General features: G+C 52.6%; 1 protein-coding gene across 10 annotated transcripts in view; it reads left to right on the forward strand.

The window, feature by feature from the left end:
* The window catches only part of ARHGEF10 (Rho guanine nucleotide exchange factor 10), an 88,970-nt gene extending 69,040 nt beyond the window's left edge, over positions 1 to 19,930 (forward strand). For 9 of the 10 annotated variants that reach the window (XM_060136308.1, XM_060136310.1, XM_060136312.1 and 6 more), the window contains 4 exons: positions 1,203 to 1,345; positions 8,596 to 8,770; positions 15,401 to 15,523; positions 18,189 to 19,930. In XM_060136308.1, the coding sequence (XP_059992291.1) occupies positions 1,203 to 1,345; positions 8,596 to 8,770; positions 15,401 to 15,523; positions 18,189 to 18,700 (953 nt within the window). In that variant the 3' untranslated portion in view covers positions 18,701 to 19,930. The other variant, XM_060136313.1, reaches the window with a different exon arrangement.
* Positions 19,931 to 21,389: the final 1,459 nt, after the last annotated feature.

Raw genomic sequence — 21,389 nt, forward strand, 5'->3', positions numbered from 1 at the left:
TTCCACTGATCCGGTAGAGATTAAATTTCATGGGAATTATTAACAAGTTGAAATTTTGAAATTACTATAATATGTCTGGTCTAGCAGACCTCCCAACTTGATTTGGAGTGTCTGTGTCCATTTCTTCCAGTGTTACGAATTTATTTAGGCTTTATTTTGATTTATTTAATTGGGGAGGGGGGTATTTGAACCTTTTTTCCCAGATTTATTGAGCTATAACTGACATATAACATTGTGTAGATTTAAGGCATACGGTGTCTTGATTTGGTGCATATCGCAAAATGATCACCGCCGTCTGCCAGCTCACACCTCCATCACGTCACATACTTACCGTTGCTTTTTTGTGGTGAGAACATTTAAGATGTAGTCTCTTAACAACTTTTAAGTGTACCATACAGTGTTGTTAACTGTAATCGTAATGCTGTGCACTAGATCCTCAGAGCTTATTCATCTTATGACTGAAGTTTGAACCCTTTGCCAACATCTCCCATTTTCCCACCCACAGCCCCTGTCAACCACCCTTCTACTCTCTGTTTCTATGAGTTTGGCTTTCTTAGATCCCACATAAAAGTGAGATCATACGGTAATTGTCTTTCTCTGTCTGACTCGTTTCAGTTAGCATAATGCCCTCAAGTTCCATCGTGTTGTCACGAATGGCAAGATTTCATTCTTTTTTACGACTGAGTAATATTCCATTGTATATAGGTACCACATCTTCTTTATCCGTTCATCTGTTAATAGACACTTAGGTTGCTTCCAGGTCTTGGCTGCTGTAAATAGTACTGCATTGAACATTGGGGTGCAAGTGTCATTTCAAATTAGTGTTTTCGTTTTGTTCGGTTATATACCAAGGACTAGAATTGCTGGATCATACGGCAGTTCTATTTTTAGTTTTTTGAGGAACCTCTATACTGTTTTCCACAGTGGCTGCACCAATTTATTACATTCCCACCGAGAGTGCACAAGGGTTGTCACTTCCTCACATCCTCACCAATACTTGTATTTTTTTGTGTTTTTGATGATGGCCGTTCTGACAGGCGCGAGGTGACATCTCATGGTGGTTTTGATTTGCATTTCCCTGATGATGAGTGATGTTGAGCACCTTTTCATGTACCTGTTGCCCATCTGTATTTCTTCTTTGGAGAAACGTCTGTTTGAGAAACTGAATTTGAATGAAATTGAAAGAAATATCTTCTTTTAAGATGGATCCTGGAATTCCGAACCTCAAACAGTGATAAAATTAGGCGTCCTCCCAGTTCGAAGTCTGCTAATGATGGAAGACACACTGTGGGCGGCGTCTGGAGGTCAAGTGTCTGTAATCAGTGTGGAGACTGATGCCGTGGAGGTAAGTCATTCTAAGTGGCTACACAGTGCGGGAAGACGCACTTCAGAACCAGTGCGACTAACTTCCCAGGCTGATGTCGAGGATCGCCTCTCGCGGGTAGAGAGGTCAGGCAGTGTCCTGCCTGCGGCTCTGTGCGGAAAGAAAATCCCTCCTGGTGTGGCTTAGAAGGAAGGATTAACTCAGAAGTCCCAGAGCCCTTGTCTAGCCACATCCGTGGACTGATTGTCTGTTATTTACCTTTAATACAGACGTTACTTTAAAAGATGTATTCGGTATGAACATACTAGTAAGTGTTCAAGGACATGTGGAAAATTAGTGTTTGATTGAAGAGGCGTTTCAAGTCAGTGTGATAAATGGATTATTCAGTAGAGATCATAGTCATTGGGAGAAACCAGACTGCGTCTCAGGCCCCAGCTGTTCACCATTGGCGGCATTCTGGAGCGAGGGATGTTAGAATTACAAACAAAGCCACAGACTGACAAGGTACAAACAGTAGGATGGTTCCGTGACTTTGCAGTGGGGGGATCTTTCCAGATACGTCGTATACCTAGAAGTTGCCACGGTAAAGAATATGATAAATTTGGTGAAGTTTTAGAACCTTTTTTTTTTTAACATCTACTGTGTGTTGTTTGTATCAAAACTCTCGTAAATGAAAACTGATAAAATATTTGCTGCACCTGCCGCCAAGTGTTAGTGTTCTTATAGAAAGAGGATTCTTGCTAAGTTAAAGAGAAGAAACCAAGCTAATAGAAAACGTTCAAAGGACATGAACAGGCAGCTCACAGAAGAAATACAAGTAGGCGACGTACTCACAATACACACACACAGATAGTGTACTCACATGTGGGTGTACGTAAACATGTAGCCATACACGTGTATGTGTGTATGTACATATATACACATGGAGATGAATTTCACTTCTCATTGGACCTCTTGAATGTTTTAGCCACGTTACTAAAACATGCGATACACGTGTAATGTGTTTAGCCATGTTACTCCTTTTATTGTTAAAGATGAGACAGACCTACTTATTTCCTACCTGTTCATCACCGTCTTGTCTCTTCGCTCCGCTCTGCCGTAAGGAAACTCCTATAACACGGGTGCTTTTGCAGCCAGTGAACTACCTCACAAGTGAAAATCTCACAACCCTCACAAGGAAGGTAGTGGGAAGGGAAGTGTGTTCAGGTGAGGGTCGCGGGGGGTGGGCCCACCTCTCTGTGGATCCGGGGCCTCTTCAGATGCTGCCCCGAATCCCTGTGGGCGGCTTGGGGAGCAGGTCCACGCCCAGGAGCCGAGGTGCTGTGGCCAGGAGCTTGGTCCTGCATGGACTCCAGGCTGGCAGTCTTGCTGTCAGACCGCAAACCGTTCTTCCACCTGTGTTGTTTCCGACGTGAGCTCCCCAGGGGCCCGCAGGACGGAGCCTCTTCAAGTGACGGGGTCAGCCGGTCAGCCGGCCAGCCATAGAGGAGATGGGGCTGGTGTCCAGAATAGGAGGCAGGAGACAAACCTGTGAAATTGCTTTTGCCCGTTTTTTTGTTTTTTTTTTTCCCCCACCGCACCGCGTGGCTTCTGGGATCTTAGTTCCCTGACCAGGGATTGAACCCAGGGCCTTGGCAGTGAGAGTGCAGTCCTAACCACTGGACCGCCAGGGAAGTCTCTGCCCAGTATTTTTATGGTAACTTCTTGTTTCTACTTCTCTCCACCTGCTCCTTTTTACTTCGCATGCCTCAGAGTAATAAGAAGCCCTCAGTGGGGTGTGGAGAGGTCATTAACCACGGCCCCTGTGCAGGGCACTTTATAGGCGCTGTAACCACTGCTGGGCTGTATTCCACTGCCTTGTACACCAGCAGTGTCGCACCTTATCGGTGACGTAGTGAGGGTCAGAGTCCAGATCCTAACTCAACCGTGCACTGCACGGTGGTCGCAGGTGAGCCGCTTACCTGGGCCTCAGGCTCTGATCCACAAGCTGGCGATCAACCAACTTCCTCATCAAAATGAGAGGTAATATTGCCAGCAAAGAGCACCCCAGTAGTGGTTGCTGTTTATTACTAGAATAAATTATTATTAGAGTAAATATACAAGAGCCAGAAATAGCATTCTGTTAGCTGTATTTCAGTTTCTTTTCACAGAGAAGGAATAATAACGTAACAATCTTTCTTTAGAACATCTCTCCAAAACCAATACGTTAATTTTGCCATAAATTCGTACCGAAAGCCGGAATGATGGTTTCTATAGCTGCTGCCAAGGCGATTCCAGACTAACATAAGGTTATGACCTTATTATCATTAAAGGGTTATTTCCACATGCTCCAAAGGATGTATATGCTGTAAATCTTGAAGGCTCAGAAGTAACATATTTGGATTTAAATAAAAGCCTCCTTTCTGTCCATTTTTAGTGCCAAAATGAGTAAATGTGTTTATAGAGAGAGAAGCAAAATCTACTCGGTTATTAAAAAAACGTAATTTATCCAGTAGTTCCGCCGGGCAGGGAAATCACAGTTGGGGTACCGGTGCAGCTCTGCAGGCTTGAAACTGCAATGCGTCTGCAGCCTCTTTGGTTGGGGTGAGGGCAGCTGCTACAGGGAAACTCCCTGAATGTGCCCTGTCTGTAGGGCCAGCGACATGGGGCCACGAGGCTGCACTCGCTCTGCGGTGGGCTGAGCAGGGTGTGAGTTCTGATGTCCAGGGGCATGAACGTTCTCGCGGTGACCTCTGCACGGCAGTGGTTGGCACAGTTGCAGCGGGGACAGCGGGGCTGCAGTGCCAGCTCGGCGTTCTGATGGGGCAGCGCCGAGCACCTCACCCAGAGGTGCCGAGCCAGGCGGGCTGTGCGTGCGCCGCGCGGCAGCAATAAAACTCCCCGCCTTCCCGCCAGGTCAGGGGAAGCAGACGGGGAAGCATAAGCGTTAAATGCACGTAATGAAGCTGCAGTCATTGCACCTGGATCTGGGGTGGGGGGGCGCCTTCTTTCTTCCTTCCCAGCTACGTAGGGCCTTCTTCACGGGGTTTACTTCATGCCCTTTAAGAAAACGTTGAGCTTTAGGAACATGGACGCAGCTCTGAAAGCAACCTGACGTTGAAGAGCGGGCGGTTTGTTGAGGATACGGCGGGTGCTGACCTCACAGCTTTGTTTCTCGGAGCCCCAATTTCACAGGTAGTTTCGGTTTAATTACTGGAGCTGTTTAAAGTAAGACCTGTCCTTCCTTACTCTCGATTTTCTGCAATGTGCAGTGTTCCTGACTCAGGACAGACAGACAGAAGGACAGGAGAAGAAGAAAAAGCTTTCCTTCCAACCCTACCCCCAACGTTGAAGACAAAAATAGAATGAAAGAATGAAATGGATACGATACTAAAGGTGACCTAGTAGCAGAGCGTTTTCTGAGTTGATGCGTTTTTTTCCTGATGAGATAAATTCCCGTCATCGTATAGAAAGACACGAATGCGGGGCACAGAGGCGACAGGCCCAAGCTGGCAGGCAGACCGGTTCTTGAACACCTACTGCCGGTCCCGGCCCTGCTACCGTACCCTGCAGAGACCTTCAGATCCGCATGATTTCAAGGTGGCAGGAGACTCCGACACCCTGTTGCCCAAAGTTCCTGTTTTCACACAGAAGACCAAGCCTCTGAGAAGGTGGGAGACAATGGCCAGCATCCCAGAGATAAATTATTGTTCACATCACCCATCATCCAGCACAAATGTGTCACGCATTTAAGAAGTACAGTGCTGTACAAAAAACCCCAAAGCCCAGGAAGAACTCACAGGCCAGGTGCCGTGCCGGAACAGGTGAGGGCAACACCAGCTACCTGGCCCCTGGGGGCAGGTCTGGGGTCAGGACTGGCTACGGCATCTGCAGGGCCCCACGTCCAACGTCAGTTAGCCCGGACTCCGAGATGCCAGCAGCCCGAGCATCATGCCAGGTGCGGAGCCCTCTGAGCCTGAGACCCCGCGAGGGTCACAGGCCCGTAAAGCCGCCCTGTCCGGGGAGAGGAGGACTTCAGCAGGCGGCAAAAACGCACGACATCTCAGAGGAGCAGTGCTGTGTGTCAGGACATGAGAAGGCAGTTCCTGGAGGACCTTTGCCCAGAAACAGGGTGAGTCCGAGCGTGGGGACGTGGGGTTGGCGCAGGTGTGGTCAGAGGGCACCTGGTCCCTCGCACGCAGGAGCGTGCGGTCCCCGCCTCGGTTCTCGGGGTTTCAGCCTCTGCCGTGAGCGCTCACGGGGCCCGTCTGGGCAGCTCTGTCGAGGCCGAGGCCGTGACCGTGAGGGCAGCCGCGCTTGGCTCGGTTCCCGGGGTAGATCGGCGTGTGACTTCCTGAGCCCCGCCACGCTGTGCGCGACGGGGGCCGTGTGGGGATTTAACCAAGGGACAGACGCCAGGAAATCTGTCTTCTCCGAGGACTTTTTTTTGCAAGGAGTTGAAAGGGGGGTGAGATTGGGGACTGAAGACTCACTGAGAAGGTTGCTCCAGAGCTCTGTCGGGAGAATTCCACTCCCCATGGGTGGAGGACAGAGAGGGAGAATCTGAGGTAGACTTTGCAGAACGAGGCACTTCTGTAAAGAAAAACAGCCAGTTGTGAGACGCCGAAGACCCGTGAGCAGACAGTGGTGGACCCGGGCAGCCGCTGCAGCGGTGGAGGTGGCCACAGGACGGCCGGGAAGCAGCGTGCAGGACGCGTGGGACAAGATGGCCCGCAAGACAGAGGATGGGAGTGGGGCGGCCAAGGCAGTCACCGAACGGAGCCACCGGACGGCAGGGACAGGGTGGGCCCCGACCAGCAGCGGCTCTGGGCTGCCTCCTCCCCGGGCTTGCTGAGTTCTTAGAAAGAAACGGAGGTTGAGGACCAGCAGACCGTGACTTTCTCTCTTCTTCCACGAGAAGTTTCAACAGTAACTGTGAAAGAGCCAGCAGCTGGGAGAGCGAGTACCTGAGCTCCTTTACGCTCAGGTAGCGCAAGGACTTCTCAGCATCACGTGACGTTTTTCTTCCCTTTTTGACCTCTCTTTGGAAGCCGCCTTGCTCTGCCAGAGATGGCCTTCCGGGAGCAGTGAGCGCTTTGTCCTGAGCTGACCCGAAGGACCAGCTGGGCTTCTCCTCTTCAGAGACGCAAAGCTGTGAGGCCGAGACTCAGCGCATGTGGGAGGGGTGGGCCGCTTGCCCCATTCCTCCCAGTCAGCCCCGCTCTGCTGCTGAAACCTTACTGCTAGGTGATACACACACAGGGCAGTGGGACGCGAAATAGTGCTACCGCTTCCTGCAGCCCTGGTCTCGGCAGTGGGCTTCCTCCGAGGGCATCTGTACCGGTTCACAAAACAGCATGGAAGCCATCCCCCTTGAAGCCTGCCGGAGAGGAAAGCCATGTCTGTTTCTGTGGTACAGGGCAGCCCAAGCCACTTCCACGGGCCGTCCGCAAAGTGAAAAGACGACCCACGGAAAGGCAGAAAATACTGAAGAATCGTGTATCTGCCAGGAGTGCATAACAAACAGCTTATATAACTTACAGCTCATCGATCAAAAGAAAAATAGTCCAGTCCAGACACGGACCTAGGATCTGAACGGATATTTCTACGAAGAAGATACACAGTCGGCCACACAGGGAAGGGTGTGCACCATCCTTAGTCCTTAGGGAAATGCAAACCAAAGCCACCATGAGACATCACGTCACGCCCACGAGGATGACAGCAATAGAGAAGGGACGTTAACAAGTGCCGAGAGGACGCGGAGAAGTCGAGAGCTGCACACATCGCCGGTGGGGACGTGACATGGGGCAGCTGTTGGAAAACAGTCTGTCCTTCCGCAAAAAGTGAAACGTGGAGTTGCCGTGTGGCCCAGCGTTTCCAGTCATACGTGTTTACTCAGGAGGACTCACTCTGTAAGAACTCGGGGGTCCTTCCTAACCGCCGGCACCGGCTCGTCCCCACTGACACGTGTTTAAATTAGACCTGTGATGAGCGGGGTCGCTTTGTGGGAGGGTGCACACGTGCGCGGAGGGAGGTGTCTGTGGAGGTGAGCATAGCACGGGCGTCTCGGAGGAAACGGCGGCCCCCCGGCTTTGGCTGCAGGAGGGGCCGAGGGCCTGAGCCAGTTGTCCGTCCCGAGAGCAGGGTCCTCGTCTTCCCTCCAGGGAGGTGCGCGGGTACTCCGGAGGGAACGCGCGGCCCTGGGCAGGTGGTGATGGCAGGACTGGGCGCTCAGGCCGTCGGGGGCGTCTGCGAACTCCAGAATCACTGTCACGCCTGAGTCCCGGCTTCAGGACGACCCCCAGGCCGCTCTCCAGCCCTGCCTGTCCAGCTGCAGTCTTCACTTAAAACAAGGTGTGGTGCCCTTGGACGGGCAGCCTCCCTTCTGACAAAATCAGAGACTCACGTGTCCCCCTCGGTCCAGCTCGGGAGTGCCGCGCGGCGTGGGTGCAGCGTGAGGGGCTAACCGGCGAGCCCTTTCCACGCGGGTAGGCGTGCGAGGATGGCGCCTTTGGCCCCCTCGGCCGCATAGTGGGTTGTAAAGAGCGTCCCGCACTGTTCTCAGTCCTTGAGGAAGGGGACAGAGGCGTAAGCCTGTTTTTCTCCTAGGGAGTTTTAAGTTACCTCTTTTCAGGCTAGAGAGCTGTGCAGGATTGTGACCTGCTGTGGGCTAAGAGGACTTCTTTGAGGGTAGTGTTTCTTCTCACTGTGTCTCCAAGCTTCACCCCACCTGCCCCCCGCCAATCCCTGGTAGGCAGTGACCACGGCTGCCCAGCACCAGCCCGTCCACCATGGGGGCAAGTTCCAAAAGTTCCCTCTCGGGGGCCCCGTGGGCAGGGTTGTCAGGATGGAGACCTGGAGCAGAGCACAGCCCGGAGGCTTGGGAAGGGCCTGGCCAAACGGAGAAGCAGCAGGTGGCCACCCGGGGACCGGACGGGGCTGGACACCGAGGGGACCCTGCGAGCTCGGCGGGGGCTTAGCCGCCCGTACAGGCCTCCTCGCAGGCAGACGTGGCCCTCGTTCCCGCTCAGGTTTGGGGGTGCTGATGGTCCACAGGCGTCCAGGGGCGCTGCTCAGCACCTGCAGATCTGGGATGACGGTGCCCTTGCTGTAGGTGGTTGAGGGCAGGTGAGATCCGGGGCGCCAGCTGGACAGGCGGGCGTGGTGGGGACGACAGCGCCACCCGAGGCTTCACGCGCGGCCCAGAGGGCGGGTCCGTGACGGCGACGTGAGGTGCAGCTCTGTGCTGTACCCCCGACGCCCCGCCGTCGCCTTCTCCTTGGTCTCCGCAGAGCCAGCTGGAGGCCCACCAGGAGGAGGGCATGGTGGTCTCACACATGGCCATTGCCGGCGTGGGCATCTGGATCGCCTTCACCTCGGGGTCCACGCTCCGCCTCTTCCACACAGAGACGCTCAAACATCTCCAGGACGTCAACGTCGCCACCCCGGTCCACCACATGCTGCCAGGTGGGCCCTGGGGCGCTGGTGGGCGGTGCCACATCCCCCAGGGCCGGGGCTCGGGGCTGTCGGGTGACCCGAACTAAAGCGCCCTTCTTAGAGCTCAGAGCCGCCCATCGCAGACGGTTTAGTGCTGTTAGTAAAGCACTGGGGCGGGGGGCAGGGGCAAGGATATGAGGTTGAAGGGCAGAGAAAAGGAGACTCTGGTGGGGGGCTCCACGGGGCTCCGCCAGCCCCACGCGGGAAGGGTGTTCCTGGCAGTGGGAGTCAAACCAGCCAAGGTGCAGGAGTGGGGTGTGGGAGCTGCATGTGGCTGGTGTGTGGCTAGTATGTACACGCGTGAGCTTGTTAGGTACGGGCGTGTGGCTAGTATGTACACGCGTGAGCTTGTTAGGTACGGGCGTGTGGCTAGTATGTACACGCGTGAGCTTGTTAGGTACGGGCGTGTGGCTAGTATGTACACGCGTGAGCTTGTTAGGTACGGGCGTGTGGCTAGTATGTACACGCGTGAGCTTGTTAGGTACGGGCGTGTGGCTAGTGTGTACACGCGTGAGCTTGTTAGGTACGGGCGTGTGGCTAGTATGTACACGCGTGAGCTTGTTAGGTACGGGCGTGTGGCTAGTATGTACACGCGTGAGCTTGTTAGGTACGGGCGTGTGGCTAGTATGTACACGCGTGAGCTTGTTAGGTACGGGCGTGTGGCTAGTATGTACACGCGTGAGCTTGTTAGGTATGGGTGTGTGCTAGTATGTACACGTGTGGGCTTGTTATGCAGGGCATGTTGCAAATGTGTGTATGTATGTAACTCGTGTGTATATGCGTTGCTTGCTGTGTACAGGTGTGTGTGCCTGGTGTGTATTGGCCCACGTCTCCACGGGGCTTTTAAGGACCAGGCCCACGCCGCACGGCATTCCCCTCCTTTCCCACGTTGGCTGCGTCTCCTGGCTCCCGGTTGGAGAAGAGAAAGATCCGGTGTGCAGCACGTGGGCTGCCACCCACACCGCGTGAACAGACCTGTGCGGGAAGCCCTCCCTGGGTGCTCGAATCCCCCGTCCCTGTTGTACCAAAGCCCAGCGGTCACGTACCCGTGGCCACATAACCTGTTTGCACCTGGGCCACCGGCTGTACTTCATCTTGTTTTCTTTCCTTCTTTCCATCCCCCAGTTAACGACTCCCATGTTTCTTATCCACCTGCGTGGCTTTCACTGTTCAGGTCAGGATCCTCCTGGGTTCCTGTGGAGCCAGGAGACCGTGTGGCCGGGTGGGGACACCTGGCGGCCCCACGTCCCCGGGCCCCTTGGCAGGTGTGCCCCCGCCTGCTGTCACCATCACCACACACAGTCCCTGCCCCCCCCTCGGGGCCCCCGCCGCCCTGGGCCTCCTATGCCTGTGCCAGGACTTAGGGCTCTTTCCCCGGAGCCCGAGCCCCATGCAGAAGGGGCCTTTGGGTGGCGTGTTCTCCCGCATCTGCCTGCTGTGTGCAGAATACCTCCAGGTCCACCAGTATCCGGGGATTCTGTGCTTTCTCTGCATCTCATGTTTTACTCCCAGGTTTGTAGCTGCTAGACCTGGCAGACGTGAGGAAGGTGGACAGTTAGAGCAGAAATCAGGGGCACTTAGAATGAGAGTCCTCTTGCTACGCCTGGGCAGTGGTTCTTGAATGTGGTCCTCAGAAAGGCGTCTGACGTTGGTCTGATTTTCTTGCATTTTGGGGAACAGGGAGGCCAGACACCCATGTCTTGTCTGTCCTCTTTGAATCGCCTTACCCTTGGGCCAGTGTTTCACGGTGAGAAGTGTTTCATTGTGTCCTCTCTGACACTTAAATACTTGTGTCAGTGCGTGTTTGCACCCTACGTGAGCCTGTGGAACTGCAGGTCCTTGGACCACCGTCATCCTGGACACGTGTGTAAGCCTCATTCTAGAGTTGTGTTCGTGATGTTGCCCAAATGGGTTTTTTATGTATATATGGCAATAACGTGTAAACTGTCCTTTCATGCTCTCACTGGAATATAAAATTCCAGTAGGTTCTAGAGATGAAGCCTTCCCAGGCCAAAAAGAACACAATTGGAAAAAAAAAATTACTGTACTCTACTGTGACTCGTGACTTTTTGTGGCAGAACTGAGAACCTATTTAGTTCCCTATACTGTAGCTCCTGACTTTTTGTAGCAGAACTGAGAGCCCTGTTGAGTTCCCTAGAGGTCTCAGCGCGCTTTCCCCTGTGGACTGGGACTCGTGTGCTGAGCTGCATCTTTCTGTCCGGTTTGGAGCTCTGTTCTGAGCACCATTAGTTCGAGCGCTTTGCCGTAAACCACATCATACTTGGCAGACACAGTGGATGACGGCGCCTGGGGTCAGCACACACATTTCGAGGGGCCGTCGGTCAACCTTCCTGGCCCCCAAGGTGGTTACAGCCCGTGGTTCAGAGGGCGGCATCTCCTCCGGGTCAGGAGGCTGCATGAGTCATGTCAGGATGCAGCTGTTTCCTCTTCGTCCAGAAGAGTCAGGGGAGGGTATTTGGATGAAAAAGTGCCGGGACCCCCGCCCCCTGTCAGATTAGCCTTCCCAGGTCCCCGCTGAGTGAGCACGTTGCTTTCCAGGGGTGACGTAACCAAATAAAGTGGCACGATTTTCTATGTAATACAAAAGTCAGTGTAACTCTTCTAAGTACCATCAACCACATCATAAGGGAATTCAGCAACTTAAACTAGACTCAAGGTTATTTATGAGTTAGGGAACAGACCGAGGAGTGGATTTCGTGTCCCCTGGGCTCTGGTGCCATCCTGTGCTAACCAGCAGCTGCTCAACCAGCAGTTGGTCTTGAGCTAACTAGCAGCTTCCTTAACCAGCAGTTGATCCCACATTAACCAGCGGCTCCTTAACCAGCAGTTGATCCTGCGCTAACCAGCAGCTGCTCAACCAGCAGTTGGTCCTGAGCTAACTAGCAGCTTCCTTAACCAGCAGTTGATCCCGCGCTAACCAGCGGCTCCTTAAGCAGCAGTTGTTCCCGCGCTAACCAGTGGCTCCTTAAGCAGCAGTTGATTCCGCGCTAACCAGCGGCTCCTTAAGCAGCAGTTGATCCTGCGCTAACCAGCAGCTCCTTAAGCAGCAGTTAATCCCGCGCTAACCAGCAGCTCCTGTACCAGCAGATGATCCTGAGCTAATTAGCAGCTTCCTTAACCAGCAGTTGATCCTGCGCTAACCAGCGGCTCTTTAACCAGCAGTTAATCCTGCGCTAACCTGCCCACCTCCTTGGTCTCTGTCCCGGGTGGGAGCCAGGAGTGGGTTCCAGTCACAGCCTTTCCAAGCACACTTGGAAGGCTGGCTGCTTCTCCTATTCTCTCCCCTGTTTGTGTGTTTCTCGCGAGCATTTGAATAAACCTGGCCGCCTCTCCTGTGCTCCTGTGTCCCCGTGTGAGAGGACAGCAGGGTTTCCGGAGAGCGTGCATCACACAGCGGCCAGCTCCCCCTGCCCCTTCGTGTTGATAACTCACTTCCGGCCCATGCCAACTCCAGCCTTTGTCGGCATCTCTGCCCCGCCCCTCCCGCCTCGCCGCCCCCTTAGATGCTGAGTGGGTGGCCCCTCTGCCTGCAGCTTGGCGAGCTCAGAAGGCCACAGCTGGTGCTTCCACAAGGAGTAGCCTGGACACCTCTCAGCAGCTCCGTCTGCAGACCCTCCGGAATGGGAAAATCTCCACGTTCCCTAATTACCATTCAGTTAAACTTTCATATGTGAAATTAAAGATGAATCCTAGACTACTTTGAAAATGGAACAAACCATCATTCGCTGGAACTGACGGCTTTCAAACCAGTTAGAAAGAAAAACATCCCAGTTTTCCCTGCTTTCGCGTTTGTTATGATGAAGTGAAGGTCTGGGGGTGTCCTCCCAGGAGCACCTCCCAGAAGCCCCGGGGTTGTTTCCGTTGGTCTTTCCCACCGACCATGTAGTTTTTCCCCTTCTCGTCATGTTTCGTAACCTTTCCCCACACGGTGACTTTTCCCCATCCCGACGCCACACAGGGCACCTTCTGTACCTTTGAATTGTTTTGTCCTTTCTCTTTAGAGAGATCCACTTCTGGAGAGAGTTTCTTTACAGAGACTAGAGAGTTTCCCAGATTTTCACTGCATATAACGTAACACAGATGTAAAAGCTGGAGACAGGATGAAAAGTCAGATGTTCTTAATATGCTATTTACAGGCAAAGAGGCGGGAAAATTCCTAAGGGGGATAGAAGGTCACTTTCAAAATGCATTTATGAATGAAAATAGGTAGTAAACTTTTATCCTTTGTAATTTGAAAGCAAGATCTTCTTAATGTTTTTATTAGTGGTTGGAAATATTTCACATCATATTTTACAAGGATCTGTTAATCCTCACTGTGGAGGTGGGCTGTTTGAAATTCCCTTTTCCTCATTAGTTTTCTTTAAAGCCAAGTGGTAGATTAAAAGTATTTCAGATGCTTCTTTAATAGTCCTAGGCCGATATTTTAAAAATGATATATTCTCTGTGAAAGAAAATTTAACTCACAAATTCCTTTTTTGGAGAAGAATTAAAGGAAACTCAGTTTCCCAGACCAACATATTTCAGGACGATCAAATAAATCACAAAACAGTTTATTCATACAAACAGTTTTTGCTTATATGCAGGACTTGGCTACCAAAATGAGGGTGTGGGTGGACTTAAATGATATAAAAACCCACAGCCAACCTCGGAACCGAGCCCTGAGACCACGTCATGAGAGTCTGCTTGTTTTTATTGTTGCCAGTACTTTCGTGTGTTAAAAAGGAAATTTATTCATATCTAGGACCACAGGACTATACCACTGCCCCAGTTTCTGTATTCCTTCCAGGAGGGTGGCTTCAGAAAGCGGCTGCAAAAGGGAAATAATAGCTCTGTCCCCTGTCCATCCCGTTGTCATGACATTCTCCACGTTGGCGTTGAGAAGTAAGATATCCAGATGGAATGTAACCTGCCGCCCCTGTGCACCAGGGTAGTGGCGGAGGCCCTACGTCACTGGAACAAAACAAAACACAGAGCAGTGAGCCAGTTCCAAAAGTCGCCTCCACCAGCTGCTTCCACCAAAGGTTCCCAGCGGGTTGGAGAGGAGGGTCTCCGCTTTGCGCGTTTGCTTTCTGTCTCGAGCGTAGCTGTGGGGAATCTTTAGGTCACGCGGCATCAAGTGAGACTTCTGCTCTGGAAGGCACACCCGTGTGTCCTGGGACGTTCCCTGGTCCCTGGAGCTCCTCTCCGAAGGGCTGCCCCACGATGGGACCACCTGCCCCTGGAGAGCAATCGTTGTGAGCTGTGCCCAAAGCCGTGTTTCTAAACGGCTTCTGCAGTTCTCCCTGGCGTTTGGAAATGGCAGCTCCCGGCCCAGGTGTAGACAGACACGCAGGTCCCAGTTGTCTCTAAAGCCCCAGCTGCTTCCACGGGCACGCATTTGGATTTCTGGGAACTTAATACATTAGCTTTTCTTCAAAAAATATACCTGTATTTAGAGGTAAAACCAGATCTTTAGTTTTTGTAGCTGTTGTCTCGGTTTGGTTTCAGTGTTCCGTTGCCTAAATAATCATAAAATAACTTCAGTGGGCGTGGTGACCTGCCTTTGGCTTTGGTGTTGAGACCATTTGTTTTCATGCTTTTTATCTAAGATGAACTTAGGTCAAACACAGAGATACTGAAAATGACTCGTTTCCAGAGAGCAGAAGAACCCAGCTGTTTCGAAGCGCCCTCCATGCCTTCCTGGGAGCAGCCGCGTGACCCTTCTCTGCTCTCGAGCTTGTGTGCTGAGCAGAGACGCCAGGAGGGGCTTAAAGCCCCTGTCGAAGGTGGTGGTGCTGTGGGCAGGGTCAGGGCAGGGGTGCGGTGCTCGGGGCCCAGACTCAGTCCCTGAGACGACAGTCACGGGGAGGCACGCACCTTTCCCTCCACTTCCTAACGTTGTCAGGCTGACCCACCTCTCTGGGCCTCAGAGCCTCGACTGCAGAACAAAACAAAACAAGGCAGAGCGAACAGCCAGAAGCTCCAGAGCCCTTGGACTCCAGCGTTGGGTGTCCGCGCCTCCCGGACTTTCCCACCGAGGCCGTGGGTGGTCTCCTTCCGACGGAACCTTTGGGTGCTCGCTTGCGTCTCTCCCCTGTGATGCTGAGCGCGGGCGGCGCTGGGAGCCCGTCCTACCTGCGAGCTCCCCTCTTAGCTGCCTAGGTGGGCGCTTGCGCACACGGGGCTGCCGTCTGACGTGCGTGTGTGTGCGTGTGTGCGCGTGTGTGTACGTGTGTGTGTGCAGCTCTGCCTGGAAGTGGGTGATTTACATGGACGGTTCGGGGCGGGAGTGTGTGATCGGCTGTGGAAGGGCCGCGCCAGTGGTGCTGAGAGCACCGTGCACGTGTCCTGAGGCCATGGCCGTGCTCTGCCGGGGTGCAGCCAGGACGCCCCCCAGGTCTCTCTCTTGCTCGTCCGGCTGAAGGAGTCGCGGTGTGTGGCTAGGGCTCCAGTGACACCCGCTGGCCGGGAGGGCTCGGGGCTGCCCGGGGAGCATTCTGGCGGGTCTGTAGGGTTTCTGGGCAGTGCCCGGGGTCCCTGCCCCAGCGTGTGGGCTGCAGAGGCCAGACTGCGGGGCACAAGTCTCTCCTGTCCCAGCAGGACACCAGCGGCTGTCTGTGACCAGCCTGCTCGTCTGCCACGGCCTGCTGATGGTTGGCACCAGCCTGGGCGTCGTGGTGGCCCTGCCCGTCCCTCGTCTGCAGGGGATCCCCAAGGTGACCGGTGAGTGCACCCCCCGAGTGCCTGCGTCTCCCAGGCCTCTGTCCTGTACTGTACTCTCGTCAAGCCCGTGGGTCTGTGGTCAGCTGTGTCTTTGCTTAAACAGTGTAAATTACTTAGGTGGCTTTCTCTCTCCCTTCGTCCCTTCCTTTTTTCCTTCCTTTCTTTCCTACTATAAAGACTATGTCTATTAATTTGAATCATCAGGTCATACTTTTGTCTTCCTGTTTCTGACGTCAGTGGTCCAGGGAGACCCTTATCCTCAGGACGTGTTTTCACGTTACCTTTTCTGCCACCTGTTGGTTTTGATCATTCTGTACAGTTTTGCTCAGTGAAAATGGATGCTTTTTTATGTTTTGCAAAGAAAGAGGCCCAGCATCTGAGAAAGCTCAGTTGTGCTGTTTTGCAGTGTTGCGGGGAGCTCAAATGGGCACAGCCTTTTTGGAAAACATTTTGGTGTTTAGGACTTGAAGATGCTTTTGCGTCAGGAGTCAGGGTTTCCAATTCAGGAAATTCTGTCTCGTGAAGCAGCCAACTCTAGGAATAAACCATGATGCAGAAAGAACAGGAAACGGCCTAAACATCCAAAATTAGGAGTAGGGAGACGCCTAAGACAGTGGTCGCGTTGCCATTTTAGAACGTAACACAGCCAGTGCAAATGATGTTTGCAGAGAGCTTGGAATGTTACAGAGAAGTGTTAATTCTGTAAGTTAAGTAAAACCAAGATCTTAAAATTTTATGTCGATTATGTAATAACTCTCAGAGAAAAAGATTTGTAGGAAACTCATTGAAATGTTAATAAAGATCTCTGTCTATAGTTTCTTCCTACTGTCAACTCTGGAATATTTCACTCTGACCGCAGGCAGCCCTTCCTTCCCTCAACAAGCTTTCACGGGTCTACTGCAAATAGGTCTGTGCTTTAGATAAATTCCTACTTTGTCAATGATCCACCTGTTAGGATCACGGAATTCCAACTTGGTTTATTCATTTCTTAACTGCTGTCTTCGTTATGACCTGCCTGTGATACATGCAGAAGCTACGTGGTGACTACGGGCAGTTTGAGTGGTAAAGGCTCAGGAGTCAGAAGCTCTTCCCATCACAGCTGGGGACGCTTCTCCCCGACAACCAAACATAGCCGTTCTCCTGCTGGGTCTCACGTCACCGTTCCATTGGTTTTTCTCCATAGTTTTGCTAACTTGTACCTTTTTTAAAAAAGAAGTCTTTAATTGTGCCATTTTCACAGTTTCTATCATTGTCTCGTCGTGTATGTATTCCTCTCCGGCTGCTTTCTTTCCACGTTATTTCTGAGGCGCATCCTTGTTGGTCACGTGACCGTAGCTCATGCGTGTCACTGCTCTGTAGCGTGGCTTTGTTCCTCATGTGACGTACAGTGGGTATTTAGTTGTGTCCTGTTCTGTGTGTTACGTGCTATGCCTCTGTGGGGGTTCCTCTGGCCACCCCTTCTCATAGGGACTCGGGTTCCTCTGGCTGTGTGTCCGGGAGGGGACCACAGGTGTGTAGGAAACACTCATATTCAGGTTCACCCGGTGATGCTGGGATGTTCCCCTGGGCTGTCGCGTCAGATCGCACCTCCATACCTGGTGTCTGGGCGTCCCCATCCCTTCACCCTCCCCCAGTACCCGCTGTTGGAGGAGTTCTTGACTTGTCCTTCAGCTCATGGGGGAAGTCACCTCGCCCAGCTGAGGAATCCTGTAACGTCCTCTGCTTCGGCCAGAGTGGGAGGGAGGTGCTAGGGCCCTGTTTCAGCCTCAAAGCATTTGGTGAAAAGGGCATCTACCCCCCATTTCTGTCACCTCACCTGCGAGGCGCTTAAAAATGGACATCCCGTTCCCGCCTGACCCTTGGAGTCCCGCTGTTATGGGGGAGTCTGCATTTCATAAAAAAGGCCTACAGGGAGCTTCTGGTGCTTCTTTTAAAATTGAATTCACATCACCCTTGAACTGAAGAGCCCCCATTTTAATCGATACCATAGGACTAACTTATTCTAAACCACAGAATCTTTTTAAAGTGAAAAATGGCAGGAAACTACTTATAGTTTAGGCATCTTATTCCTAGCATTGACATGTTTCAGGCATTTAAGTTTTGTTTTTGTTTTTTTTTGTGTGTGTGTGGCGGTACGCGGGCCTCTCACTGCCGTGGCCTCTCCCGTTGCGGAGCACGGGCTCCGGACGCGCAGGCTCAGCGGCCATGGCTCACGGGCCCAGCCGCTCCGCGGCATGTGGGATCCTCCCGGACCAGGGCACGAACCCACGTCCCCTGCATTGGCAGGGGGACTCTCAACCACTGCGCCACCAGGGAAGCCCCAGGCATTTAAGTTTTTTAAACCAAGATTTAGGGAACTTTTCCTAAATATATTATCTTAGAGCAGGCGAGAAGGCATTTATACAGAGAACAGGAAAATATCTACTTTATCCCTTTAAAAGTACCACGCAAGTACCAGAACTGAGATACCAATGACGAAAACCACGGTTGTATTTTAGACCATGGTTTTGAGAGCATTCTTGGACTTCACTAGAAATCCACGAGAACGTGGTCTGGAAGCTGTTTTCGCTCTGAGCTGTCGAGTACAGGGTTTTGCCGTGTGGACGGGGGGTGCCCAGGGCCCTGCCCGGCATGCGGAGCCCTGCTGAGCGCTGTGCCCTTTCAGGTCGAGGCCTGGTCTCCTACCATGCTCACAACGGGCCCGTCAAGTTCCTGGTCGTGGCCACAGCCGCCTCCAAGGCGGACAGAGACAAGCCCAGGGACAGCCCGCCCCCCGGTGCCGACCCCCAGGATGAAGACCAGAGGGACACGCTCCCCGGTGAGGGGCCCGGGCCCTGCCCGAGCCGCAGCGGCCCCGACGCCGTCTGGCTGGGGGCTTCGCTGGGCTCCCTCGCCCAGGCCAGCGACGTCTCCTCCACGTCTGGGTCCCCGACGCCTTCCCAGGGCTCGGGCTCCCTGGGGCCCCGCTCAGAGGAGAGCTTCGTCCAGGACCCCCTGCGGCTCCCCTGCAGCTCCCCCGGCCGAGGGCGGCGGGCCAGGAAGGCCAAGGCCAGCTCCGTGCTGGTGGCCTGCGGGGGACAGGGCCACCGGCGGGTGAGCAGGAAGGCCAGGCAGCAGCGGCCGGAGGAGTTGGCCTCGTCCGTCATGGTCTGGCAGATCCCCCTGCTGAATGTGTGAGCCAGGGTCGAGATTCGGGGGTGGCCTTTCAGCCAAGTCACACACCCCGAGTGGTCCCGCCGCATCAGCGCTGGCTGGGCGTGAATCGCCAGCCGTCTCGGGGCCGAAAAGTGCAATATCGTCAAGGCGGCATCTCCGGCAGCCCCTCCCTCCACCCCAGGCAGGGGAGCCCCGTGTGAACGCGCATGAGGAAGGGGGGTGGACGCCGTGTTTGAGTGGGTGGGGGTCCCGGGAGGATGCTCCCCCTCTGACCCCCGTGGTCCTTAATAAACACGGGACGCTGCAGACCTGTTCTCGTAGCCTGTCACCTAGAGAACTCGCAGACTCAGAACTCACGGGGAAATACAGCATATTCACTGGTGGAGGGGTTTATTAACAATTCTTAAAGTAATTGTACTTGATTCAGATTCACTACTTTTATTTATATTGTATATCTTTTAACTCCAGAATAGAATTTGTAACAATGAAGAAAGCCACGTAACACATACCAGGCCGGGTGGTGTTATGTGCTTTCTGAGTTGAACTGAGTTTTCCAAAGTGGTATAATGCGTGTACTGTATATTTTTAACAAAGTAGTATTTTTATATCGCATTTTTCTATTAAAAAAATTAACAAAGTTTGAGGCACTATGTTATCTGTAACGTTTCACAAATAACGTTTGCTTTGAACCAAAATCCTCAATGCCTGTCAACATTTAGACTCAAGCGTCAATGCCAAAATACCCACGTTGGAGATGCGTGTGTTTTAGTGTCTCAGGAGACGTAGAAGGTGTCTTGGTCCATCCTTTCCTGCTGTGTTTGCATCTGTCGACCAGGAGCGCTTCTAGCTTTGAATGCATGTCCTGAAGGATGCATGGTGCTGGTCAGGGTGGGCGCCGGTGCTGGCGGTGGACACAGGACACAGGAAAGGTGGCCCTTGGTCGGCAGACTGGCACTTGGGGCCCCTTCTGCGGGCGCCGTGCACGAGTGACCCGTGAGTTCGCTGTGCTCCACGTGTAGTTATCTATCAATGTTCTACTTACTGGATGGTTAAGAAAAACAATGCAGGTCCACCCGAGATTAATGTCTCAGCACTTTACAGGTGACTAAAAATGCTAATTTTATGACTTTGCCAAATATTTTCCAAGGTGCATGTGTGCCCCCATGTGAAAGAAATCTCCCCCCCAGCCTTCCTTAAACTATTAGCTGCTATCTTATTTCATGAATAAAGTCTTTTTATTTAAAAATACAATATCGTGAGTTGCCTTTTTTCCTGTGAAACGCAAAGGGGCAGTTAGGTTTGAGGGACGGTCAGGTGGTCCTTTCCAATGTGGCATCCCCACGTGCTGGTTTGGGAGTTTACGTGTGGATTCCAGAGACGGGCACAATGTACGTGTCAAAGAGCGCTTCGAATCCCATGTCGGTGCTGAGAAACTCTCTAGAGGCGCGTGTACTTGCCAGTTTTTATTTTGAGTGACGTCATGAGTTGAATTAGTTTAATATAAAATATGAAGAGGAGTGTCTAAAGTCAGCTCCATATTGTCTGCACTGATTAAAAATATACAGTTTCTCCGTGTTTTCAGTGTCCACATAAGACAGAAGTACTTGGATATGCCTTTTACTTACACCTTGATGCTCAAAGACTGTTTGGTCTTCATCAGTCCCTCAAAAAACTCAACTTACAAGTACCACAGTCTCTTATGGGATAAATAAGTAAACAATGAAAATAGTACCAGCCGAGGTCTCCACTTGTTGTAATATTGGTGACGTATTCAGGAAAGCCTTGCTGTCACTCACGCCCATCTGTCACTTCACCAGGTTTTACTTTCCAGCTGTGTGGTGAAGCTTTCAATATCACTTTATTCTATTCCCATCTTTTAATTAAAGTGTGAGTAGTCACTCCGGGACCCGGCCCTGCCGAGAGGCCCTGGTTCCAGCGCGGGGGAGGGACGCCGTGCCTTTTGAACCTGCAGTGCTCACAGCAGGAGTCCGGACCCTGGAGCCCGGAGAGGAGGTTTCCTTCCAGACGGTCTCTTTCCGGTGACAGGACTCCGGGCCTGAACAGAGTTCATGCTGGTCTGGAGGACTCCCTGAATTAGTACGTGTAACTGCTTCTCTCTCCGACAAGCTGCAGGAAATGGGATTCTTTGCGAGTGGAATCATCTGATTTGATTCTCTAAATCACATCCCAAAGTATCTTTTTCTGTAAATATTTTCATATATTGAATTTGATAAAAATGTTCTAGATCCTGAGGACAGAGGGATAATTTATAGCCACAGTTTTCTCACCTGTCAAATGGACAGAATTTAAGCCCTAGCGACTGCACTTTTTTTGGTGGCTTTTAGATTTATACACGCGTGAAAGCATTTCATAAAACTGGGTATTTTTCAGGCATAAAGCTTTCAAAGTAGCGGGAGCTCTGCATTGACATAGACCCGCCATCAGATGCCAGGTCACAGCTCCTGAGGGAAGAAGTGTGTGGAGATCGCAGCCACTTCACTTACTTTCTTTAAAAAAAAAACTGAGTGAGGGCTTCCCTGGTGGCGGAGTGGTTGAGAGTCCGCCTGCCGATGCAGGGGACGCGGGTTCGAGCCCCAGTCCGGGAGGATCCCACGTGCCGTGGAGCGGCTGGGCCCGTGAGCCATGGCCGCTGAGCCTGCACGTCCGGAGCCTGTGCTCCGCAACGAGAGAGGCCACAGCGGTGAGAGGC

The sequence above is a fragment of the Lagenorhynchus albirostris genome, chromosome 21, assembly GCF_949774975.1.
Source record: "Lagenorhynchus albirostris chromosome 21, mLagAlb1.1, whole genome shotgun sequence".
In the NCBI taxonomy this organism is placed as follows: domain Eukaryota; kingdom Metazoa; phylum Chordata; class Mammalia; order Artiodactyla; family Delphinidae; genus Lagenorhynchus; species Lagenorhynchus albirostris.